The following is a 25,552-nucleotide window of genomic DNA, read 5'->3' as shown; positions in this document are numbered from 1 at the left end:
ACTAGGTGGGTATGGTAATGGTAGGATGGTATACCTTTCAAATGAGCACTCTCCCAGCTTTATCTGCCCTCACTAGCTAGAGATCCATGGTCATCTTTCAGGGTTGATGGAGATCAAATCCTATTGATGTGTGGATACATTGCATTACTAGTATCATATTCACTCAGGATCTGAAACTGAAATACCAGAGCCCTAGTATGGTGTATCTGAACATATAAGTCACCTACCACATATTAGTTTGAGTACCAGATATTCCCTTGGTTATGACTGAGAACTAAATACAGTCATCATATAGTATGATAGTGATCAAATAGCAAGGTAAATTGATGGTACTGCTTAAAAGCTTCCTGGTAGTACTTGAATCATGTATTTACCTCAAGTAGTTATGGAGATAGAGGCTCATCAGTTGGCCCTGGCCTAGGCTTCCCTGCGCTCCACCGGTTGTTCTCACTCTGGTCCGCATTGCTTGTCTGGGTCACGCGCCACTAACGCGGTGTCATGCTTCCAAAAGATGCCCCTGATAGGCATCTTGGCCTATTCCAAGGGCGCGCAAATCATGTGCTCTTTAGTGGGCTTGTGACCATAAAGGAGTCAATAGCTTGACAGCTGTTGCTTGCTTCATTCTGCACTGAGCCTTTGGGGTCATATTGTCCAGGCCCAGGCTTGATGGGAACAATGAGGGGAAAAGGTCAGAGTATCAGTAGTCTTTTGGCAATCAGTCAGCATCAATTGTGGAATTGATAAACGCGGCTCCCACAGAGAATGCACTCAGCATCTTGTCCGTCTCTTCCTGTACAACCAATCTCTTGTAAGTATCTGTACCCAAGTAGACAGCCAACTTCACCTCACGATTCAGTGCTCTTTGGGCAATCATAATGGACAATGAATTGCACTAGGAGGGTCAATTAGGCATAGCAAATCACGTCAGCGGGGGCCCATCATCTGGTTTGTCTACACCCATCCCAAAAGCGGTCTAGAAGCAGAGTTAGTTTTGTTCCCTTTTGTTGTTCATTCCATGTACCGTGGCAACCATTAGTTGTTTGCTGCTATTCATCCAGTTCTCATACGATGTTCGCTTTTTGTCTGCCAACAGACCAGCATGATATGGTGCCGCCCTTATCCCTTCAGCATCCACCCAAAAGCGGTCTAGAAGCAGAGTTAGTTTTGTTCCCTTTTGTTGTTCATTCCATGTACCGTGGCAACCATTAGTTGTTTGCTGCTATTCATCCAGTTCTCATACGATGTTCGCTTTTTGTCTGCCAACAGACCAGCATGATATGGTGCCGCCCTTATCCCTTCAGCATCCAGCCTTTTTGCTAGATTTGCACCACCGATGAGACTGTTATAATAGACAATGACTGAATCAGTGCTTGGCTTGCTGTGAACATACTTGACTAAAGTGCCAAACTGGCTGCTGTTGCATCATTTGTGATACATCAGGAACTGAAGATTGTCTCGGACGAGTGAGGAGCCTGGTTGGGAATGGGTCTAGTAATCTACAGCAAGCAGAGGTGGGAAGTAATAGTAAGCGAGGTGGTAAAGAAGATAAGCTTTCTAATAAAGTTGATGACCAGATCTGGGGAGGGTAGGGCAAGCATTTCCTGTGTATCCTGATCCTACGATAGTCACTTATAAGGTTGCATATACAGCTCTTTGTAAAGGAAAGGCTGGGCAAGCAGGCAGAGCTGTGGCGAGACCAGGGTGACAGACTTGAGATCATCAGTAAAGACAGAACAGAAGATTAACCTTGAAGAGCTTGTTAGGAAACATACCAGTACCGTGGATGGCTAGCATGAGAGCTTGAGTTCCCTTAGAGAGATAATGTACTCTGCTTTATATCTAGAAATAGGGGGAGTATATCAAGTCTATTGGTAAATAAGAAGTCGCAATCAACCAGATCCAGCTTAAACAGGCTGGCAAGCTTTACCAGGAAAGAGATGTTAACAGGCTCTTTTGGTTTGATTCTACCCTGCTCACACCCTACAATCTGTCTATTCTGTTCCAGGGGCGCGTTAGAAGAAAGCCTTGTATAGCCTGACCCGAAGTCTGACACAGTATATAGATATATTACATGTGGACCCTTGATAGCTTCTTTTAGTTTCTGTTTCTTTTGTGCTTAGATTTTGGTAGTATGCACTGACCAACTGTTGCCAGAGGCTCTTGGTAGTCTCTTGCTCAATGGGATCCATTCATTTACATTGCCCACAAGTATGGTTGTTGGGCATGTTTCTGTGTTCCATATGTTTTGGTAAGTGTAAGAGCAATCTGGAACTCTAACAGTCTGCCTACTAGGTAGCTGACTCTATACTGCTTGTCCTTTGCCGCCACTGTCAGGCACAGAAGGCCAAGGTGGAAGCTGTTTGATCAAGCCTACACACCTTAATCTCAATAGTACCAGTATATGTATATATTCCATGTTTTAAGATATCAACCCTGTAAGGTTCAACTACAATTCAGGGTCTTGGGCTTGTGACCCTAAAGGACTCAATGTTAATCTCAACCCTGTAAGGTTCAGCTACCTATAATACAGGACCATTAAGGGTCCTAGGCTTATAACCCTAAAGGACTTAATGCTTTAAGAGCTGTTGGATCAAGCTTACATACCTCAATCTCAACCCTGTAAGGTTCAACTACCCAGGTATATACTGTGCCTCGCACAGGATCATTCAGGCTCTTGGGCTTATAACCCTAAAGGACTCAATGCTTTAAGAGCTGTTTGCTCAAGCCTACAGACCTTAACTCAACCCTGTAAGGTTCAACTACACATACAGGACCATTCAGGGCTTTAGGCTTGTGACCCTGAAGGACTCCATGTTAATCTCAACCCTGTAAGGTTCAGCTATCTACACAGAACCATTCAGGGTCTTGGGCTTATAACCCTAAAGGACTCAATGCTTTAAGAGCTGTTGGATCAAGCCTACATACCTCAATCTCAACCCTGTAAGGTTCAACTACCCAGGTATATACATTCAGGCTCTTGGGCTTATAACCCTAAAGGACTCAATGCTTTAAGAGCTGTTTGCTCAAGCCTACAGACCTTAACTCAACCCTGTAAGGTTCAACTACACACACAGGACCATTCAGGGCTTTAGGCTTGTGACCCTGAAGGACTCCATGTTAATCTCAACCCTGTAAGGTTCAGCTATCTACACAGAACCATTCAGGGTCTTGGGCTTATAACCCTAAAGGACTCAATGCTTTAAGAGCTGTTGGATCAAGCCTACATACCTCAATCTCAACCCTGTAAGGTTCAACTACCCAGGTATATACTGTGCCCCACACAGGATCATTCAGGCTCGCAGGCTTGTGACCCTAAAGGACTCAATCACCTGTGTGTCCCAGTCCCCACTGTGAGTTATTGGGTCCATTGCACCACATGGGACCTGATAAGTTCACAGTGTTTTTATTGTTTACTATAACAATGAATATTTCCTGGATATAAGGATGAATAATGTTAAGGTCCAACACTTGTTTTTTGTCTAAATCTATTCCAGTATGAATAATGATGAAAAATTTGAGGGGTATAAGACTTGGGCTTGACAACTGACACTGATATGTGAGATCACAAAAGGTTTTCTTAGAAATTGTAACATGAGTGTATCATGCTATGAATAATGATGAATAATTGAACTACTGGTAATTTTTGTTCAGTTTAGGGCCTGAGTCACGCTGTTACATAGTGATAGTGTCACATAGTGTGACAAACTTCCCAAAACAGAAATTTTTGCGGTTTAACAGGAGAATGTCACAGATTGTCACAAAACCAAAGTTGTATGTTTTGTCTATATGAACAACTTTCATTAAGTAACCTATAGTCCCAGCTGAATGTGTATGCCAGCATAAGCCAATCACTAGCTAATGGATAACTGATGAGATGATATCTTAACAACTAGATAGGGTAAGCAGCTGATTGAAGTACTACCAGAGATACCTGAACAGTAGGGTCTATATTCTTATCAAATTCAATCTTATTTATGTATCCATACTACCTAATGATGATCCATCAGACATTTTGATCTAGCCATATCTCAACCAGTTCTTCATGGATTCAAATGATTATTTTACTGGTAGGCAGGTAGTCATATTATCTTGATATGATCTAATGTGAGTATGGTCTGATACCTTTAAACTATACTGTTATACCACTTTTCCATAGTTTTTCCACTTCAAATATGATACAGGACAATGATGACTTGATATCTGGGTAAGGAATGCAAGGATAATCATGATGTCAATTGTGTTATAGACTAATAAATGTTTATCATAGCTCTGAGAAACCCATTTACTTTTAGACATCCCATATGTTTGTATATATGCTATGTATCTTATTTTGTCAATCTGCCAATAACTTACTTAGAGATGAGGAAGCCCTCATGGATTAAAGATAGGAAGTATACAGAAGGGTCCTCTGATGATATAATATCCCTTAGGCCATCTTATATACATGTACTATACTGTTATTCTCCAATATCCCCCTGAACCAAATTCCACATCATATTGGCCATACAGCTAAATGGTAGGATGGTATACCTTTCAAATGAGCACTCTCCCAGCTTTATCTGCCCTCACTAGCTAGAGATCCATGGTCATCTTTCAGGGTTGATGGAGATCCAATCCTACTGATGTGTGGATACATTGCATTACTAGTATCATATTCACTCAGGATCTGAAACTCAAATACCAGAGCCCTGGTATGGTGTATCTGAACATATAAGTCACCTACCACATATTAGTTTGAGTACCAGATATTCCCTTGGTTATGACTGAGAACTAAATACAGTCATCATATAGTATGATAGTGATCAAATAGCAAGGTAAATTGATGGTACTGCTTAAAAGCTTCCTGGTAGTACTTGAATCATGTATTTACCTCAAGTAGTTATGGAGATAGAGGCTCATCAGTTGGCCCTGGCCTAGGCTTCCCTGCGCTCCACCAGTTGTTCTCACTCTGGTCCGCATTGCTTGTCTGGGTCACGCGCCACTAACGCGGTGTCATGCTTCCAAAAGATGCCCCTGATAGGCATCTTGGCCTATTCCAAGGGCGCGCAAATCATGTGCTCTTTAGTGGGCTTGTGACCATAAAGAAGTCAATAGCTTGACAGCTGTTGGATCAAGCCTGCATGCCTTAATCTCAACCCTGCAAGGTCCAACTACCTACACAGGACCATTCAGGGTCTTGAGCTTGTGACCCTAAAGGACTGAATGCTTTAAGAGCTGTTGGATCAAGCCTACAGACCTCAATCTCAACCCTGCAAGGTTTAACTAACTACACAGGACCATTCAGGGTCTTGGGCTTCTCTATGGGGAAGATTTAGGTTGGTTTTCTACCTATAGAATCACCTAATATAGGCTGGAAACATACCTACCTTAGGTTATAATGCATCCTATTTAGGTTGTTTTGCAAGGTGATATTTCAACCTAAGAGGAGGGTGGGAAACCGTCCTAAATCGGCCGAATTTAACCTAAGGCTTATAAGGGTTATGATAGGTTGTTCTTAGGTTGATTTTTATAATTGGTAATGAAAAGATATCTCATATTTACTACTATATATTACTTCAGATTGCAGTAGATTTGTAGAAATATTGCACTAGAGATAGGTAACATTTATAATATAATTAAATATGACAAGTCGGGGATTTGAACAGGCAGCCTTAGCACTTACACTACAATGAGTAGTTAACCACTAAACTAAGAGAGATTAGAAAGAACTGAAATAATAAAAGTTATATTGCTAGTACTATTTGACTTATGGTATAACTTCAAGTGTTACGAGATTTGTACTAAGAACTACATATATATGCTAATACCCAAGATTCAACCTAACCCTTAGGTTGAAAATCTACCTTCATATGAATCATATCTACCTAAATTCAGGACTTGTAATGTTTTCTGCTTGTGGGCTATGATCTGTAGCCTGTAGGTTGATTCTTGACTTCCTTTAGGTTAAATGATATTAAGTAACATCAATTAGTGATAGATAGAGATATATACCATTCAACCTAAGTAGGTAGAATTTCAACCTAATTAGGTTGTTGGTTGATGTTAGCAATGAAAAACAACCTATATGTTAGGTTGAAAAAATAAATCATAAAATCTTCACAGAAATGAGGAGTATACAATCAACCTATATACAACCTAAAGTAGGTGGAAATCAATAATATGTCCTAAGAGGGGTGGAATTCCCACCTAAATCAGCCCCATAGTGCTTGTAACCCTAAAGGACTCAATGCTTTAAGAGCTGTTGGATCAAGCCTGCATGCCTCAATCTCAACCCTGCAAGGTTCAACTACCTACACAGGACCATTCAGAGTCTTGGACTTGTGACCCTAAAGGACTGAATGCTTTAAGAGCTGTTGGATCAAGCCTACAGACCTCAATCTCAACCCTGCAAGGTTTAACTAACTACACAGGACCATTCAGGGTCTTGGGCTTGTAACCCTAAAGGACTCAATGCTTTAAGAGCTGTTGGATCAAGCCTGCATGCCTCAATCTCAACCCTGCAAGGTTCAACTACCTACACAGGACCATTCAGAGTCTTGGACTTGTGACCCTAAAGGACTGAATGCTTTAAGAGCTGTTGGATCAAGCCTACAGACCTCAATCTCAACCCTGCAAGGTCCAACTACCTACACAGGACCATTCAGGGTCTTGAGCTTGTGCCCCTAAAGGACTGAATGCTTTAAGAGCTGTTGGATCAAGCCTACAGACCTCAATCTCAACCCTGCAAGGTTTAACTAACTACACAGGACCATTCAGGGTCTTGGGCTTGTAACCCTAAAGGACTCAATGCTTTAAGAGCTGTTGGATCAAGCCTGCATGCCTCAATCTCAACCCTGCAAGGTTCAACTACCTACACAGGACCATTCAGGGTCTTGGGCTTGTAACCCTAAAGGACTCAATGCTTTAAGAGCTGTTGGATCAAGCCTACACACCTCAATATTACTATATATAATGGTACCAGCATATATATATATTCCAAATCCTGCTGGGTTATATTGATAAACTGGCATATCAAGGAAGTGTGACTGGTGTAAGCCATCACATACTGGTGTGTGAGTCATCCGTCACACAGTGATCAGTCACCCCTTGATGCCGTGTTCTCTATGGCGTTTGATGGCGTTTGATGGCCCGTTCTGTGATGTTCAGGATCAAGCGGTTTTCTGGCAAGAACGCTCCGAGCTACGACAGTTGCTGCGTCTAAAAAGACCCGCGAAAAACACGTGCCATCAATAATTCCCGGAAGTAAACTGCACATATCGCAACACCTCTCACTTCAGACTCGCTCATCCAACTTGTACGTGTTTCGTTTCTCTTTAGTTGGTAGAAGCTCATTGCAAGTCAGGCATGGGCTAAAGCGGTAGAGACGGACTCGACCATGATAGTATTCAACTGCGGCAATCATGAGCGAATCGCCGTCCGCCATCGAGAAACTCAGACGCTTTACATTTCGGAACTGTACGACATCACACGGTGCGAAAGCCCGGGGTATATCAAGCTCCATGTGGGCTTATACCTTGCGCAAGTCTACGACGCCATTGCGCGCGCTAAAGCTGCGGGCGAGCACGCTGAGCCTCGCCGAAGCAGCCGGAAACGTCCTGGCACAGAGGATATTGCCCCATCGTCACCACCTACCAAACGCTTGAAGAAAAGCTTGAAGAAAATCTCAACGGAGGTGAGTCAAGCTAGCGTTCAATTATATTGGGTTGATGCATATATCAGCCTCCGATGCTACTTGCGAGCCAGCGCGACATGATGCTACTGCATCTGAAGTATGGTATTTATCATTCCTCGGCGCCCGCCTCCTTATTTCGAGCGACCCCTTGCCTTGTTCATAAAACGAAGCATGAAGCAGAATATTTCCCACCAATCAAGCGCTGTTATCAACTTCATGAATGTTTCGAGGTTGTTTTGACAAACCAGATCGGCCGAGGTGCAACCGGTACCGTTCACGGAGCGACGGCTCGTCTGACAACTAAAACCGGGCAGATAGTGACGGAGGAAAATCTCGTTGTCAAATTAGCATTCAGAAAGAAGGCTCAACGACGAATGCGACATGAATATCTCATCTACAAACATCTAGCAGAACACGGTGTTACTGGTGTTCCCCGCATCTATGGACTATTCGAGGATCTCGAAGGAGGAGCCATCGCACTTGTCCTGAACGACTGTGGACAGGATCTATGGAATTTACGTCCTGACAAAGCAGAAACACGGACATCTGTTACTCCAGCCCAGCGGTATCGAAATTATCTGCTTATTCAGCCTTTGTCTCATCCAAGTCCTATTTAGGAATCGATTTACAGAGATCCTTCAGAGTATACATCGCGCTGGAGTTATGACATCCGGGCCGAGAACCTCATGATCAACTCCACTGGAGAGGCGTTCATAGTCGATTTTGACCGTGCGCGTTTGAATCCGAGCGAAGGGAAGAAGGAATGGGAGATGGAAATCTTGGACCAGCTAATGGATGGCATACACCACGACTTTGGTGCAGCGAGCCCTGAAATGTTCGGAGACAAGGATGAAGAATGGCTCCTGACGCCGCCTTCCTCGCGCGCAGAGTCATATGATGACCAGGGAAACTCGGGAGAGGGTTTAGAAGCAGATGATGAACTTGAGGGCGGGGATGATTACTGGCTAGGGGAAGAGTAGGTAGAAGGCTCAGTCCATCTTATTTCACTCTCACCTGTACTGGTAGGAACGGAGCATTCGAGAGTGAACTTGTGATCCCAATGAAACTACCCAGGCCTTCGTGATGCAGTGTTCTCCCCGCTCTTCTCTTCCTATTCCTCCTCCAACATTTCATTATTTTATTGATCTCTAGATCGGCAAACACCTCGAATTTGCCCCTCGCGCGGGCCCTTCCACCATATCAAGAGAACAAGAATGGCGACGGTGCTAAAAGGAGGGCACACCCTAAAGAGTCGCAGCGTAATTGACCCGAGTTTCGGACACTGAACAGTGAGAAGGCGGGTCGGGGTCCTCGATCAACCCCAAGACACTAATGCTGCGATTACAATTTATGTATTGACTTACACATACGCAAACTTACGAATTACTAGTACTACCATACATCAACGAGTGAATGTTGTCTGAAGATCACTGATAGCTCAAAAGCGCGCCTGCTGTCGGTGCTGCCCAGGTTCCATCTACGTTTCCTGGGGCCGTATCCGGCCGTCTCGGCGTCCTTTCGGACACTGAACAGTGAGAAGGCGGGTCGGGGTCCTCGATCAACCCCAAGACACTAATGCTGCGATTACAATTTATGTATTGACTTACACATACGCAAACTTACGAATTACTAGTACTACCATACATCAACGAGTGAATGTTGTCTGAAGATCACTGATAGCTCAAAAGCGCGCCTGCTGTCGGTGCTGCCCAGGTTCCATCTACGTTTCCTGGGGCCGTATCCGGCCGTCTCGGCGTCCTTTCAAGCCAGTTTCTGACCTGTCGTTGGCCATCTCCAGTTGATGGCCTCGGAGCTCGCCGCGGGCGCTTGGGCCAATGATCATGACTGCGACTCTTCGGCTGCACAACAGAAATCGTCTGCTGCTCGTGTGCAGGTGTGGGGGGCCATGGAGAATCATCTTCCGATGCGGCGGATGCGGAATTTGGAGGAAATGTTGGTGTCGACGTGGTTGATCGCAATGTAGGTGAAGGGTTACCAAACGAGTCGCAGCTACTCGCAGAACGTGGTCGGCGGTACGTTCTCATCAGCCCCGGGTCTGCCAAAGTGATCGCTCTGGATGTCGCTGGCTCCAATTCCATCGGGGGAAGTACTTCCATAATATCTGTCGCCATTTTTGGAAAGTCCTCTCTATGTGTCTCAAGCAGCGGGTCGACGAAGATACTCTCCTCTCTCGGTGGCGGCCAAGATTCATCGCGTCCATGGTTCGAGTTGCTCGAAGGGAAAAGAAATGCTGTTGTTGATTGAGGAGTGTTTGTCGACAGGACCAAGACATTCGCAGGCCGTGCTATACGATAGTCCACTGATCCAAGTTGTTGCACTTCTGAACCGGACAATCTATCGTCTTCAAGCTTCAATTCCAAGTCTGTTTCGGTTGCCGTTTCTTCTGTTGTTCGAGTGGGATCGGCATTAATCTCCAGCCCTTTGACATTGCCAGCCTTGTTTCTCGACACCATTCTGTTCTCCATCATCTCTATGTTCTCCCCTCGCATTTGACGTCTTCTGAAAAGCACGAAAATGGAAACAAAAACCAAGAGAGCGCAGACGAATGCGCTGGTTGTTGTGCTGATAACAATGACCATAGTATGCGTCAATGAGACTGATGGCTCGGAGGAGGTGCCCCGATTCGCAAGGGCTGTTTGCATCTGAATTTGCGTTCGTGTTGCAATGGGTCGTCATCGACAAGACACGCACAGGAGGAAGCGGCATATTGGACCAGTCGCGCGATCACGAGCAAGAGAGTTGTCGACCCGGATAGCTCTACAGCCAAACTATGCTTGCCTCTTCTTCGCGGCAGAACCAAAGTTTCTGATGACCTCTATAACTGAGGCAGTCAACAGGCTGCTTCGAGGGCCAATAAACTTTACCCACCTCTTAGCAGGATCGCCTGTAAAAATAAAAGAGGGAGAGAGAAAGGACAGCGGGAGCGACCCGCACTCTGCTTGTCATGTGCAGCATTTAAGTCCGGGGAACGAGAGCTGACGGGCGTGGTATTGGTACAAGCATACCGCATAGTACGATGAAACCGCTCACGCGCGAGCTTCCAAGCCAAGCTATTCTCGATTGCTTCGGTGTTAAGAGTACGGAAAGTCGAATTATTGCCGTTTCCCATCCAGTGCCTGTAAGTATCTTGCCGATTCTTGCTGTGAGGATTCATATATCATTCGAGTCGTACAGCGGCGCTATCGATCTGATTTGCAGCTAAGTTCGCTTTCACGGCATTGCGATAAATTGCAGGTGCTTACAGGACTCCACCATGACATTGAGTGTGGATTTTCAAGCAACCAGTGTCCGCGGAGAAGAATCAATCACAAAGTTTCAGCTGACGAGGGACAGGCTAACGAGTTGCTGCGGGTAATTCAGCTTCTATTCGGGAGAGATTGACTCGACCGACCGTGACGCTTCACGACTAGGACACTAACAGTTTCAGTTGAACATTCTAATGAAATCGTCGTCCAGATTTAGCAATAAATGAAAGTCGCTGACACTCGACTTCGAGCAGCCACAGATAGATACCAGACGAGGTGATTAAGTTTACTGCAGTATTGATGGTCAAAAATGCAGGGCGTTGGTCGTGGGGATTTCATGGCGCAACCCTTGGAACTCTCCACGCTCGACGGCCTGAGTCAAAGTGGTAAGGCGAAAAGGGCTTTTCGTTATCGTATTAAGGTACATCGAAGGTGGAGCCTCAGGCTGAGCCTGTGAATAGTCGAGATCAGCATCTAGCTTAATTGAGCTTCAACGTGATTGGTTTGTCTCGCTTGCGGTTTGTACTTGGCAAGCCCCGAAAAGCGTCGAATATAGTATTATGAAGAGATGAAATGACTAGAATTTTGCAACATGCTCGGCCGCTGACTTGAAGACAACTTGAGTTCCAGGTTTGGACAGTGCTGGAGTATCGGATAGCGGAACACGCAGGCTTTCGGGCTCGGATACAGAATTTGCAGCAGCAAGAGTTGAGTATGACCGTTTGTAAGTGTGGCATAGAAATTCGCGTGAGGAATGAAGAAAAACAGGTGGATGAAAGGTCATTTGCGGTAAGCAGAAGGTCAAAAGTAACAAGGCGGGCAAGACCGGCATGAATCACAGCGGATTGGAGTTGACTCGGATCCTCGGAAGGTTCAGAAGTAGAACTTGGCCGAGCTCGAGTTGAAGTAGTGCAGGTATTAGAGCAGAGCAAAACCAGTCGGGAAAGTTAGGTAATAGTCACAGTGACAAGCAAGCTCACGTGCACCACATCGACTCATCCTCCATCTTGTTGAATGCGACTCCCAACGCGCTGTATCTCGAAATGCCACCAGGCGCGCCATTCCACTCGTTTATAAAACCATACCACATCCGAGTCGATGAATTCACCATTAACCCGGACATTCAAGTCGTGCCGCTTCTTTACCTCCTCACACATACGCATTCAGACCATATCGTCGGCTTGCAATCAAAATCGTTCGGCTCGACGATTGTCTGCTCTGTTGATGCGAAGGAAATGCTGCTGCGCCATGAGGTTTACAAGGAACGCTCGCTGTTAGAACAAGAGTATCGGGCGGAACCAACTAAAACCTATTCGCACCTCAAGGTTGACCCACTCATACATCCTGATGGAACAATGTACTACCAAGGATCCAGAGATCTTCTGGTGCGTTTCTTTCTGCTGGACCAGCTGTTTTGGTGGTTAATGAATCATAGAAAACATTGCCACTTAACACCCCCACCAAGATTGAGCTCACCAACCACGATACTGTCACCGTCACCCTCTTTGACGCCAACCACTGTCCTGGAGCAGTTATGTACGAATAAAAGCATGCTACATCAGACTTCCCTTGACGTAACCCAGGTTTCTCGTCGAGGGCAAATATGGCGCAATTCTGCATACAGGCGACTTTCGCGCGGAGCCTTGGTTCGTCGAAAATATCACACACAACCAGTATCTTCAACCATATCTTGCGTCCAAGGATGGCTCAGCAGGCCAGATGACGCTTGAAGCCATCCACCTTGACACGGAGTGTGTTTTCAATAGCGCCCCAGTACCGACCAAGGTGCGCTCTCTATTTTTTTAAATAGCAGTCTCGTCCTTACAATACAAATAGGAGCAAGCGACGAGTGGGTTGATCGAGCTCATGAAACTGCTACCAGAGGACACATACTTCTTCATTAATTCTTGGACATGGGGCTATGAAGACATCCTGAAAGCTGTTTCTAATGCTTTTCGCTCTCCCATTCACCTCGACCGCTACAAATACGGCATCTACACCAGGCTTACAGACCCTGTTTTGCGACAGATTGGCGTTTGTGACCCCGCTGCATCCCGCTTTCACGCCTGCGAGCGATTTGACCGCTGTTCATTTGTCGCCCAAGCAAAGCCAACTGAAAATGGTGGATTTTTCAACGACGAAGTGGAGGGCAGAAGCAGCAATGGCAACAACATCGTCTATGTCAACCCAGTTACGATGAGCACTGAGCGATGGGAAGCCTATCTCCGCGAGACACGGGTTGCCCTGCGCATGAACCAGCCAGTGAAAACCCTGCTCGTACCTCTATCGCGCCATTCGCCTCTTCCGGAACTGGAGTCGTTCGTCAAACTTTTCCGACCCAAGCGTATCGTGCCCAACTCGCTGGTTCCTGGCCTGTGTAAACTTGACGGGGCCGCAATACTTCGCAGGTTTGCCCCGTTACTTGCTTCTTATCCTACCGCGCAAGACCTTGCTTTGGGTTCTGAGGAAGCTACGGCTGCGGCGCAAATTTTTGGTGCTCCGAAGCTTGTGATCGATGGCGGGGACAAGACGGAAGATGCTGCTCTGCAAAACATCGTTGGGGGCAATACCGCTGAAATCGCCGCTCGCAAATATGCCGAGGATAACGCACTCCAAAAACGCATGCTTGTTATTAGCGACTGGCTCAAGCTGAATAACAAGGCGCCTTCTGCATCTGCTGCTCCGAGCGTGTTCGCACCACCACAAAACCCTGCTCACCATCCTCATTTCAACCATGTTAGAGGCATCGAAAGCGATGACGAGTCGTCTGATGATGATGCGGCCGATGAGCGTGGTAGAACCGCCAATTACATATTTGGGCCTTCGGCGGGAATCGATATGCCGCTGGAAGTCGATTCGTCACCATTGGCAAGTGGGTCGCCTGGTAGTGCTGTGAAACGTGTTTCTGGATCGTCTCCGACGCCCTGGGGAGAGGGACAGGCACGAATGTCGACACCCGGGGTCATTGCTCTGGGGAAAAGGCGACAAAGGGATAACGATTCCAGAACACCTACTCCGACTAGAAAACGGGTCCGCGTACTATCTCCGCCCCATCATATCCTCGCTTCACCTTTTGCGCCGACAGAACCGCCTGTTCCTGCTAGAGAGCGGTATGATCCAACAAAGACTTTGACTGGAAAGCGTGGTCCGCTGCTTCCTCTAGACACCAATGCGGTGGCTTCGACCAGCAAGCTTCCTGAGACGCCATCCAAACCTCAATTAACATGTACCCCAGACTCAACCCCATCCGTTATTTATCTTCCTGGTGGGAAAGAGCTCAAAGTAGTCGAGATCATACGCGGATCGTCTCCTAGCGCGAAAGGCAAAGTCAAAGAGGGTGTAGACCCCTCCAAGCTTCCCCAACCATTGCCTCCATTGCCCGCCCCCCACATTGTACTTGCCTCGATAACCGCGGAACATGCTCGTCTGGCCGATCGCCTTAAACACCACGACCGACTTCTTGTCAGCCCGCGAGGCACTCGCGCGTCTCCTGCGTTTGCAGCCAAGCGCAAGAAACTCGAAGATCGGGAACGTGTGTTGCGCATGAAGATGCACTATTGGCAGGCAATCAACGACGGAAAGACCGCCCTGGTCCGCCAGAATGAGAATGAGAATCAGCAAGTCGGTCCTCTTTGGAACGGTGTTGTGTACGATAGCCACGAGAAGACCACAGTAAAAGAGGAAGAAGGCATCGATTTGGAGCTGAGCAGGAAGATCACGGATGCGGTGAGGAAGGGGGTGTCGCTGGGGTCGGTTGTGCCGCCGTTGCAGTGTGCGATGAGTGAGGAGGATTGAATGGGATTGACGGACTCTGCATTTCGTGTTCAAGTGTTGTCGATATCTTTATTCAGAGTATGTACATATCGCGTCTGTAATCGAAGTAAACTAGTTGCAATTGCTGATTCATGATCATGTCCAATCCCACCCAATTCGCGCTGAATATTATACTTATTGATACATTCGAACTTTTCGCATGGAATTCGAATATCTATGGTACGGAATCGGTTTTGGCCTTTCTTTACTGGAATCAATCATATGGAATCAATCATATGGAATGGCCATTTCAGTACTTATTCCTTCCAATAGTGGGAGTAGATAAAACACTTCCATGCATGCAGATTTTTGGCTCGAATGACTTTCACATACAGTATCAGTATAGGGAAATTACATAATATCGTTTAACGTTATTCTACGTGGTGCTAGTTGATACATTGTGTTCTATTCGTTTTGAGTCCTTGTGTCGTAAAGTATGCAATGCGATTATCCTGCGGCGTGAAATGCTTGGCCCGTTCGTCACGATGGTCGTAAACCGAGGCTGTTATCCCGAAACTGCCCCTGTCATACAGCCTTCTCCCCGCTCTTCTCGTTCTCCTCCTCCTCCAACATCTTCTTGATCTTCAAATCGACACACGGCGCAAATTTGCTGCTCGCGCGGATCCTGGCGCCGTACCGGTAGAACAGGAATGGCGACGGTGCCAGAAGGAGGCCAACGCCGCCCAGAAGAGTCGCAGCGTAATTGACCCCGAGTTTCGTGAACATCTGGACGGTGAATAGCGGGAAGGCGGCGGCGACGAGGGAGCGGCAGAAGGTGTTGGCGGCGAAAGCCGAGGCGGAGTACATTCTACATTGAGATCAGTATCATTTGATGAAGAAAAAAATGAAAGGTGCGCACAGGTAGGTCTCGACAAGATATGAGAGGAAGGAAATGAAGATGAGACTTATGCTCATGCCGACAAGGATTGTGCTAATAGCGGGGACATACCAGGGCACGTTGGGATAGTGCCCCGTCCACCCAAGCCAAAAGATACCGACAACGAAAGAGCATCCACCAAGCATCGCACCCCATAGGCGCTCTTCTGGTGGGGGAAAACCCCGCCATGTTTTTATGAGAGAGGGGTAGTGTCGCGAGAAGAGAACGTTGAGGGCTGCGCCAAGTGAAGTCCCCAGCCCGATACCGATGAAGACCAGCCCATCCTGAGCGATGGTGAAACCGCGCTTCTGGATGAAGATAATGGGAAACGCTTGAAATACTGTGAAGAGACATCAGCTTGAGGCATATAAGAAAAGTGAATAGGCATACAACAATACATGACCCCGTAGACAAGCGAAAGGTAGATGGTTACGAGTACAAGGATTGGTTCGCCCGCGAGCATTTGGAAGGGTCGGAAAAGCGTCCGATGGATCACGCCGCGGGGAGTCCAATCTTGTTTTTCGTGGGCGGCATACATATGAGCAGATCCATCTGGATCAGATTTGCGGCGGGCCTCCATCTGAGAGTTATATTAGAGAGCAGGCACCAAGAGGGAAATATAACATACCTTTCTCTGTAACAACACTGGGGCATAAGTCTCCGGTAACCCAATGGCCACGATGGTTGTACATGTTCCAGCAAAGATCATCATAACCCAGAACACCCATCGCCAGCTCAGAGAGCTTTCCACGATATAGCCAGCAACGATAGGACCCATAACAGGGCCCAGGAACACGCTGGCAGAAAACAGGCTTGTTGCGAGTCCTCGATTTTCCGTACTCCAGATATCAGCCATGACACCACCAGAGTTGACGAGCGGAGCGACGGCGAAGAAGCCGCCAAGGAATCGTGTTATAAGCAAGGTTTCGATGTTTGGGGCGAGTGCTTGGCCAAGGTGGAGCACCGTATAGGCGGACATGGCGACCAAAAAGATTGGCCTCCTGCCGACGAGTTCGCTACCGGGCCCCCATATAAGCGGCTATACATAAATTAATGAAATTCAACATTGGAGGACGCAGAAACTCACCCCAAAGACATATCCAAGCAAGAACGTTGACGTTAGAAGATACGACACCTCTGAAGTGATGTCAAAGGCCTTTTTAATGGCAAACGTCGCAGAGCTTGGTGCTGATGACGCGAATGTTCTGTGGCAGAGATGAGAAAGGTTGGATAGCGCGACAAAAAGGAAAACATACACATTGACCGTCATGACTACGACAACAAATGTGATAAACCACTTGCGTCCGTCCGTCCAGTTCTGCGGGTTGTCGGGATCATTGGGTCCATCCCAAGCAATTTCTTCAGGGTCGCGCGGTCGAGGCAGTTGCGGAGCTAGCACAGGCGACTTGACCGGGGGTTCATGGGGGTCGTCGCCGCCGAAACGGTGGATGTCTTCTTCGTCATCGTCAATTTCCCGTTGGAGATCAGGAGAAACGGCGGTGGAGCGGTCAAGAAGTGTAAAGGAGGAGCGGGGGGTGAGGGTGGATGTGGGCGCGGCCATGTCTGCCCATGTTTTTCGAATAGGGCGGCCTTAAGTAGGCCTGCACAATATTGAAGCGCATTGGGCCGACAGCGGACGTCGTTGGTAAGAGGAAATTTCAGTGAAACGGCCACAACCGGGTCTGGAAATACCCAAGGGCCGAAGCTGACATGGCGGGTTTCTGTCAAGGCCAGAATCATTGTGACTTGTCACGCTTGCGAATTCAGTTTCTTACTTTCAGCCTCCGTTCGTAGTGCATTTGTTCAAGTTCTCCGCGACTCTTCTCCATGAACAGAGCAAGGCCCACGAAAGCCATCTCTCTCAGATCGACCCACAATCCTCCCGGCACCCTCGCGACAACTTTAACCCGTGCTCCTTGCGTATGCAAGGATCAGGCCGCATTGGGTAAGCGGCTACGACCGGATAAACCTCGACCATCGGCAATTCGGATACGCCCACAGTTCGAAGAGTGACTCATCCTCGGTCAGCCCCGTTGCCCCGATTACAATTTATCGACTAAGGACTTACACATGCGTAGACTTATTGGTGTTTACTGCAGTACGCTGTTCAACGACAATCTGTCCCAAAATCACTGCAGCTGATAGCCTTGGAGTCAGTTGGAGCAGTGGTCGCTCGGCGTTCTCAGGCTTTCGAGCCAATTTCTGACATGTGGATCTGCAGCTGATGGCCTCGGAGGTCGCCTCGGGCGCTTATGCTGGTGCTCATGACTGTCACCTCTGGATTGGGCGGCCAGGGAGAGTCATCATCCGATAGGCGGATGGGGAAGGAGAGAATAATGTGGTTGATCGCAATGCTGGCGAAGCAGAGCGCGCTCGGGGCTAAGTACGTTCTCATTACTGAACTCTGGGTCTACTTGTGAATTCTGCTGGTTCCGCTTCCATCTGGGGTCACACTTCTCTCCAAGGTCTGCTCCAACCGCTCCAAGTGTACTTGCCCACCTCAGGACCCCCATCCTCACTTCAACTCTGTCAAGGATAGAAAGCGGTCACGAATCGTGGATCAGCTGCAAAACCGAAACAAATTGCTCCATCACCGAAGGAAAAAGGCAACGCTCGACACCCCGCGGGACATAGCGACAAAGGGATGATGATTCCAAGAGACCTGTCCTGAGCAGAAAACGGCTGCACGTCCTATCTCCGCAACATAAGTATGCTCAGTCCGAGTCCGCCCTTCCCAATACCTGAATCAGTGCCTGTTCCCCCTCGAGCGCGGCCTTCGACACTGCCATCGGAACATCAACTCCGGACTGGACTCAAAACGCAAAATGTCAAGGTATGTAAATTGAAGGCGGGCGGAAATACCACCTAGCCTCTTGAAACAACTACCGTCAAACACGCTCGCGCCTCAAATTTCAAACTCCACGGCTAACTTTCGGCGTTTGCGACGAGACGCAAGATACTCTCCAGATTGGACCGGTGGTTGCACATGAAATGCACTATTTGCAGGCAGTCAACGAGGGGAAGGCCGCCCGCGATGAGAATAAGCCGGGCGGGTCTTCCTAGAATGGTATCGTGTAGGACTCGGATGACAAGGGCAAACTTGGATGTCAAAGAGGACGAGATGGATGTAGAGCTGGGGTCGATTTGTGCCGCCAGTGCCGCCACTACACTGTGTGATGAGCAGGAGAATTCAATTGTTTGTGCTTTCAACTTGAAGCTAAAGTGTTATCGATATCCTTATAAGATAGCACTAGTACCGTGACTAGTTAGTTGGTGGGCGGTCCTTCTGAAGACCAGCGTTTACGTCCTCAGCCACGAGCTCTTTCCTTCTCACAATTTCCGAGTCCTGTTTGCGCTGAAATGTAATACAGTCAGGAAGAATTCTCTTGTCAGAGCCCACGATGATGATATGATCTCAAAGCTGGGATCAGGGGCGTGGTGCGTCCAAGTAACGCTCAAAAGAAGGCGAATTTCATTGATATGTGTCGAGAAGGACGTGTTTTTACACCACTTCCATGAAGTTGGCTGGCTGGCTGGCTGGCCTGGCTGGCGGAGCAGAGGTGGATCCGACGTAGCGTCTCACAAGCTTGGAATGCTTTGCCATCAAAGGGGCCAACCAACTTCTCTTTCTGCTTCGATGGCCAACGAGGCCGACCGCGTTGTCTGCGAAGCGGCGATACCTTCGCCTTCATGGACAGACCTGGGCCGCGGAAGGCACGACGAAGAGCGCAACGACCGCAGGGAAGGGAAGCATCGGTCCGAGCAGCGAAGCTAACGCCCAGCTCGAATTGGAAGGCATGATTGCTACAAACGACAGGACGCGCTCTTATTGGCCCGCCATCGATGCTGCTCCGTCTCCCCGTCGAGGTCGCCCTAGAGACCTTTTGTGGTCAGGATATTGCGGAGCTCCTCCAACTTTCGCGGGTGCGTTGCACTGTCTTTCTGTTGCTCCTGCTTAGTGATATAACTCCAGACATCCAGCCACCTTCGTGCTTTTTGCACCAACTACCGCGCACTCTGGCTTACCGCTAGTGACGCGTACAAGCTCCAGCTTCCGCCAGGCGAAACTGTCCACACTGCCGACACCTCCCTCCTGCTCCGGAGCGCCGCGCGTTCCGTGGCTATTGCCCATAAGTGGCGCTGTAGCGCAGACGCGCCAATTCACGCCCTTCGCATTCACGAGGCCCAAAAGCTCTACCAATTGACGGCATATGCATTCTGGGCCCCCCTTCGTTTTGCTCAGCCCTCCTTTATCGGCCCGCAGCCGCCGCCTATCCTGAGTATACTGCCTGGCGGTCGAACACTGATCATTGGTGATCTGCAACATCTCGCAATCCACGACCTAGAAGGAAGCCACACCTGGAAGCTTGTGACCCTGAAGACATGGCCGCGCACAACTTCTTTCCCACCGCAAAGCGTGGCCGCGGCAAACAGGGCGGTCGCATGGGACAGCGTAGACAACGGCCAACGCGTGGTTCTTGCGGTGGTCAAGAGCGGGTACACGAAAGAGCATGTTTTCGATACGTGCGTATATCGAGCTGACATAAGCACTGCTGACCAATTTGGCTAGATATCTTTTTGTGTTCGTCTTCGACTGTGCGGCGGGGCTGGACGCGGCGCGCGTGACCCGGATGGGCCATACGCTGCCCGATGTCGATGCTGATATGGTTTCCGTCCAAGCCAGCCGCATATTCGTTTCATCCTCCGACACTGTCCATGCCTTTGACCTCCCTGCGAGCGTTCCGGGTTCTCTGGTAAGTAACTTCATCTTTGCATCAGGCCATTCCTGATGTACTGATTAGGTGTCGGTCGGGACCACCAACGAGCCAGTTGACGTTGTCCGGTATCCTAAATCGTCGCCCGACACAACTGGCGTTGCGGTTCCAGACGAGGTTCCGGAGGGCGGGCGGGTGGTCAGAGTAGACACAATTTATGGGATTGTGCTAGTATTCCGCCGGGGAAGACTGTGGCTTGTCCAGTACTGAGTCGGATACAACTTTTCTGATACCTGGATTAGTCTTCGTTGATATTAAGTATACAGGACACATATGTACGGTAGTAATACAGAATGTAGATACATAAGAGAGAAATGGTTGATTTACAGCTCAGTGACCATATACGCCTGCAAACACACATCCAAACAAGGATCTACAGCGAGTCAGTTGACAGCTCGATACTCCTGGGAAATGCTTACTGATTGAGGGGAACACGGGTGCGAGCCGCGACACGAGAGACAGCAGCCGCAGGAGGATGGCCTGCGAGTGCGTGTGTGACGCTGTCGACAGCAGATGCGCGATGTAGAAATTGGAGACGGCGGAAATCAGAGGCTGCAGCAATTGAGGTTAGTGAATGGGACAAGGTAGAAGACCGACGCACCCCGATGAGCGGGTCGAGCCGATGTTCATCGGAGCGCTCCACATCTGCAATGGCCTGGGTCATCGCGACAAGCAGGCGCTCGTCTGAGTTCGCGGGGGCGACTGTGGATATGCGCCAGTATAGGCCGAGCAACGCGATGTTGGCGAGACAGCCCGCGAGAAGGAGCGAGCTGGAGAATGACGAGCGCAGCGACTCGTCCATCCGACGGAGGTAGATAAGCCGCGTTTTGAAGGCGGTTACTTCGAGGACAAGACGGTGGAGGTGCTGAGTGGATATTGGCTGGCGCGTCGCCGCATCGGTGCTCTGCTTGAGCAGCTGACAGGCGTCGATGAGGAAGTTGAGCGCGTGGCCCCCCGTGATGTCCGTCATGCCTATGGTAGAATCGCTCTAAGAACACCGTCAACACTTGTACATAGACGAAACCAAGGGTGGAACAACACGTACAGGCGGCTGTAGTTCTGGCAGGTCCAGCAGACCCGGAAGGCCTCCGAGGACATCCCACGCATTCGAGAGGAACGAGACGGTCTGCCGACATCGACGAATCTCCGGCCCAGCGTTCTGCAATATTTGGTGGGCATGAGCAAATTCGATGGCGCGAATGCAGAGTCGTCGCCCCTCTTCGTAGTTCCCATAATGGAGGAAGTAGACAGACATCATAACGAAAGACTGGATGATGTCCAGCGTAGAATTCGAGTCCCTGTCAGCCGCCGAGGCGAGGGAAAGATCCGCTTCAAGGTAATGCTCCGCTACCGCAAGTTCGTTCCCGGTACAAAACTCCGAGTTGGGCTCGATCGTGGCTGCCCATAAGTAAATGGAAGCCAAAAGGGAGTTGGCACGAGGCGGCGTGGGCGGATGGTGCAATTGGCGGAAATGGTTTGTCTCAATAAACCAGTACGGAGAAGAAGAAAATCGACGGAGAAAGACTTGGATGCTGTTGGGAACGCGTAAGACATGTAATCCTAGTTCGACGCAGGGAAGGAAAAAAAAACGTACCAGGCGAGATTCAGCGGCAATAGGTCCTGGCTGGAGTTGTTCTGGATCTATAAGCATCCGAGTCAGGAAAATATCTCTCAAAGTTTGAGATGTTGAGCCTACCGAAGTGCTAGCGGGTACTACTGGACGTGTTTGTCTGTGTGCAGGCTGTGGGCTGCTATCGAAATTTACCGAAGTCGGAGATGCTAAATCAGAGTCGAAAGATTCGCGACTTCTGGGTTCGACACTCTCTTCGTAGGCGTATTCACACCATTCCTGTCCAGCAGAGCGTCGGCGGGAGTTGTTATTGTGTCTTGTGCAAGGCCCACACGCTGGTCGCACACCGTCGCATTTCTAAACGATCCTAAGTAACCATGATAAGCTTTAAAACAAGGTATGCAGCTCACAATTTTGCGGCGTCTATAATATGCATTAGCATTTTATATAACAGTGGTCACGAACGCCAACTCGCCTGCAACTGCCACATGCTTTTTGGATATAATTCACTGGTCGCTTTGAGCGCGCGCGTTCCATTGACTGCTGGGAGGTTCGCCCGACAGGTACGACGGGCCCGCTCTATATATCCTGTTGAAGAGGTTAGCGAGCTCAGTACATGGATGACAGCTATTACCACGATGCTGACCAGCTGCGTAGAAAGCACGACGTTACCAAGTTATGCTGTCGATCCCAGTGATTTGTCATTTTGTGTGCGTTGCCGGGCCACGAATCCTGGGCCTTGCGCATCGCCAACGCGGCTGCGGAGGTCGCGGGATTGTACTGGAACCGTCGTTGCAGGCAGTGCGTCGTCAGCAAAGTGGCGGCTGTCCGCACAGCCTCGGCGGACTGGTAGACGATTATGAGTGCGATAGCTGCTAACGGCGGGCACGTGAGTGAAAGTCTTTGGCTGAGAGAGAATGTCTGTGTGGTACTTACTAAAGTTCAGAATGCGCGTTCCCGTGCAGAGATGACTGCAGCAGCTTGTTCAACTTCACATTGTTGATTAAGCAGGATGGTCAGACTTTAGCGATGCGTCGTGACCGTCGTCGAGCAGCTGGATAGGCGAAAGCAACACAACAACTTTCTGCCTTGGCTCAGTGTTACCCGACCGAGGTTCGTGTTTGGCATCCCAGCGCAGAGTTGTCGATATCGATGGTATTGAAGCGCTTCATGGTTGACGTCGTCCTGGGCACTAGCTCCGAGCGGGCCACTGTCAAATTCGAGGCCAGAGTTGAGCGCGGCTGCTGCAGTTGAGACCAACTTGAAGACTGCGGCGAAGATCCCGAAGATCGGTGCAAAAATAGACAACTGATTTGCCCTTTTCTGTCCGGATTCGGTGGTGGGATCAAAATTTCTCTCCTGATTCCGATGGTGGCCCGCGCAAGCGCTTCGTTCGTGGACGCCATGCGGGACGACCCGGCCAAGGTACCAGCTGCTCTGCATCGAGGTTCCGCTAAAATACCGATTGGCAGACTATCTCGAGCTACGAAACGCTCACCGCGCCAGAAATCACGTACGTTGTCGAGAATTGGCAGACAAACCGCGAGAAAATCTCTCTTGACACTGTGTTACGTGTTTTTCTCTACCATCTGGACGGCAAGAAAGTGCCCAAGCAGAACAAGCCCCCAACGGGCTCGGGCAATGACCCCAGCGACCGTGCTTGGGCGGCGATAGGGGCTTTGCATTATCGATGGTCGGACGACTTTCGGACGTGCCCTGCCCTACGAACACAATTGTCCACTGCGTGGGTGGGAGTGTTCAAATGGTGCAACTATCTATACACACAACGTGTCGGATCGGGTCAGAAAACTATGATTGAAGCGGCGTCCGCCATTACAAGGATCAGCCTGGCCATTCGGCACCTTCTCTCTGACGGAGAGCTCCATGCGAAAATTCGAGCAACAGACGGAATCATTACTCTCTGCTCAAGACTTTGCCTGCATGCGGCAGCGCCTTTGCAGGCATTCATCCCGCTGTCCTTCTTGGCGAAGTTTTCATGGGACGATTTGGATGAGATCGTCGCCAGTGTTGGGTCGGACCATGATACCGTTGCCAAAATCATTGTCGAGCGACTGAGACGCGTTATTAACACCACACCATTTCCGGCGGATGTGGTCGGCGTCTTCTTGCTCATTCTTGTCGGCCTGGTCGCCCATCCACAGCATTCGCTCACTTTTTTCGTCCTTTTGGACCACAATGCGATCTGGGTTGTGACTAGGGCTCTAGACATGGCAGCAGAGGCTCTCCAGTCGGCAAACGTCTCTGACAGCCGCCTGAGTCTCCTCACTTGTGTGGGCTCTGCGCTAATATTCCTTCGCGCCGGATTGGTCGAACTAGAGCCTCCTAAGCTCGTTTCGCAATCAATTGACGCCGGTCTCTTGCACTCTATCTGCATCCTCAGTGTAGAGCTCGACAAACCTGATGTCGCAGCGAGTCTGCGAAACGATCTACGCGCTATACTCGGGACTATTCTTCCTCAAAGCATGATGTTCTTGTCAGTTATCAAGATTATGAAGCGAGAGCATCGAGATATCGATCCTGATCTAGTCGACCTGACGATTGGACAGAGCTATCTCACACGGGAGTGGTACACATGGATTTTACTGCTCTTGAACCGGTCTCAGATAGCCAAGTTGCCGAAGGAGATCAAAGGTGTTAGACGGATAGGTTGCGACAACCCGGCGGTGAGGTCAACTCCATTCCAAACTTGTCAAAAAACTGACGCAGTGGTTTCCTTACTTATTAGTGCGGGAAGACGGGTCGAAGGAAGGAGCTGCTGCGTTGCTCCGGCTGCTTGTATGTCTATTACTGCTCAAAAGCGTGCCAGAAGGCGGCCTGGAAGAACCACAAGCCGATGTGCCGTCTCAAGAAAGACGCCCATGCAACCCGAAATCAAGTCGGCTTCCGCACCCTATTCACTGAACAAGATGCGCGGTTTTTGCGGGAGACTGTCAGCACAGAGTCGCACATCCATTTCCACCATCTCAAGAAATTGGCTCAGCGAACGAAACCAAATGAACCGGTGGAGAATCATGTCATTGGAATCGACTATACGAATCCAAAGTATCCCGCCGGGACGTGTTACTTGAAGAATATCAAGACGTATACCTTCCCGCCCGTGGACAAGGATGCACTTGATCCCGCGAATGTGGCCGCCCAAAACGAAGAAATGATTAACATGTGAGCGTAGTCTTTTTTGAAGAACGCTTTTCGTAACGAGTCGCTCAGTGTTCGGCGCAATCCGCGCAGCTACACTTTTATCGAGGCGGTCTTCATGCACGGAAAAGACAAGCTAACGCGCAACTTTGTCTTTCGCCCCAACATATTTGCCAATGGCTCCCAGTTCCCAGCCGAGCACCTCGACTGGCAAAACAACCGCTGCGAAAATAACGCGTCGTCCATGCCAGATGTACAGACACAGCTGTTAGAGCTTATGATCAAAGGGACCATGTTTGAGGAGAATAAACGATGGGAAAGCGAGATTGAGGCACCAGAGTTGGATTGAAGCACTGTCAGGAATTATAAACGCGTCAAAACCAAATGAATTTTCTGCACATGACCGTGATTATGACATAATAT

The 25,552-nt window shown here is 48.9% G+C and overlaps 5 protein-coding genes across 5 annotated transcripts; 3 read left to right on the top strand and 2 right to left on the bottom strand.

Moving 5' to 3' along the window:
• Window positions 1-11,972: 11,972 nt before the first annotated feature.
• Window positions 11,973-14,733, top strand: MIND_00304400 (DRMBL domain-containing protein; the record flags this gene model as incomplete). The annotated part of the gene is made up of 5 exons (XM_037359904.1): window positions 11,973-12,323; window positions 12,374-12,474; window positions 12,522-12,723; window positions 12,775-14,125; window positions 14,174-14,733. Exons 1-5 carry the CDS (start codon window positions 11,982-11,984, stop codon window positions 14,731-14,733), a joined length of 2,556 nt encoding a protein of 851 aa, XP_037222789.1. The 5' UTR covers window positions 11,973-11,981.
• A 543-nt stretch (window positions 14,734-15,276) lies between these two features.
• On the bottom strand, window positions 15,277-17,189 carry MIND_00304300 (MFS general substrate transporter; the record flags this gene model as incomplete). The annotated part of the gene is made up of 6 exons (XM_037359903.1): window positions 15,277-15,559; window positions 15,611-15,968; window positions 16,019-16,208; window positions 16,257-16,667; window positions 16,716-16,833; window positions 16,885-17,189. 6 exons carry the CDS (start codon window positions 17,187-17,189, stop codon window positions 15,277-15,279), a joined length of 1,665 nt encoding a protein of 554 aa, XP_037222788.1.
• A 2,282-nt stretch (window positions 17,190-19,471) lies between these two features.
• Window positions 19,472-20,613, top strand: MIND_00304200 (F-box domain-containing protein; the record flags this gene model as incomplete). Its single annotated transcript, XM_037359902.1, has 4 exons — window positions 19,472-19,552; window positions 19,602-20,152; window positions 20,199-20,382; window positions 20,431-20,613. The coding sequence occupies 4 exons, from the start codon at window positions 19,472-19,474 to the stop codon at window positions 20,611-20,613; spliced, it is 999 nt and encodes a 332-aa protein (XP_037222787.1).
• A 113-nt stretch (window positions 20,614-20,726) lies between these two features.
• On the bottom strand, window positions 20,727-22,678 carry MIND_00304100 (Zn(2)-C6 fungal-type domain-containing protein; the record flags this gene model as incomplete). The annotated part of the gene is made up of 10 exons (XM_037359901.1): window positions 20,727-20,776; window positions 20,823-20,955; window positions 21,005-21,391; window positions 21,449-21,935; window positions 21,998-22,044; window positions 22,100-22,330; window positions 22,384-22,396; window positions 22,449-22,464; window positions 22,515-22,561; window positions 22,620-22,678. 10 exons carry the CDS (start codon window positions 22,676-22,678, stop codon window positions 20,727-20,729), a joined length of 1,470 nt encoding a protein of 489 aa, XP_037222786.1.
• A 642-nt stretch (window positions 22,679-23,320) lies between these two features.
• Window positions 23,321-25,478, top strand: MIND_00304000 (MYND-type domain-containing protein; the record flags this gene model as incomplete). The annotated part of the gene is made up of 4 exons (XM_037359900.1): window positions 23,321-23,398; window positions 23,446-24,657; window positions 24,720-25,153; window positions 25,202-25,478. The coding sequence occupies exons 1-4, from the start codon at window positions 23,342-23,344 to the stop codon at window positions 25,476-25,478; spliced, it is 1,980 nt and encodes a 659-aa protein (XP_037222785.1). The 5' UTR covers window positions 23,321-23,341.
• Between the last annotated feature and the right edge of the window lie 74 nt (window positions 25,479-25,552).

The sequence above is a fragment of the Mycena indigotica genome (genome assembly GCF_014461135.1).
Source record: "Mycena indigotica strain 171206Taipei chromosome Unknown Mind.scaff0003, whole genome shotgun sequence".
Taxonomy (NCBI): Eukaryota; Fungi; Basidiomycota; class Agaricomycetes; order Agaricales; family Mycenaceae; genus Mycena; species Mycena indigotica.
This window is presented reverse-complemented; position numbering and strand designations above follow the sequence as displayed.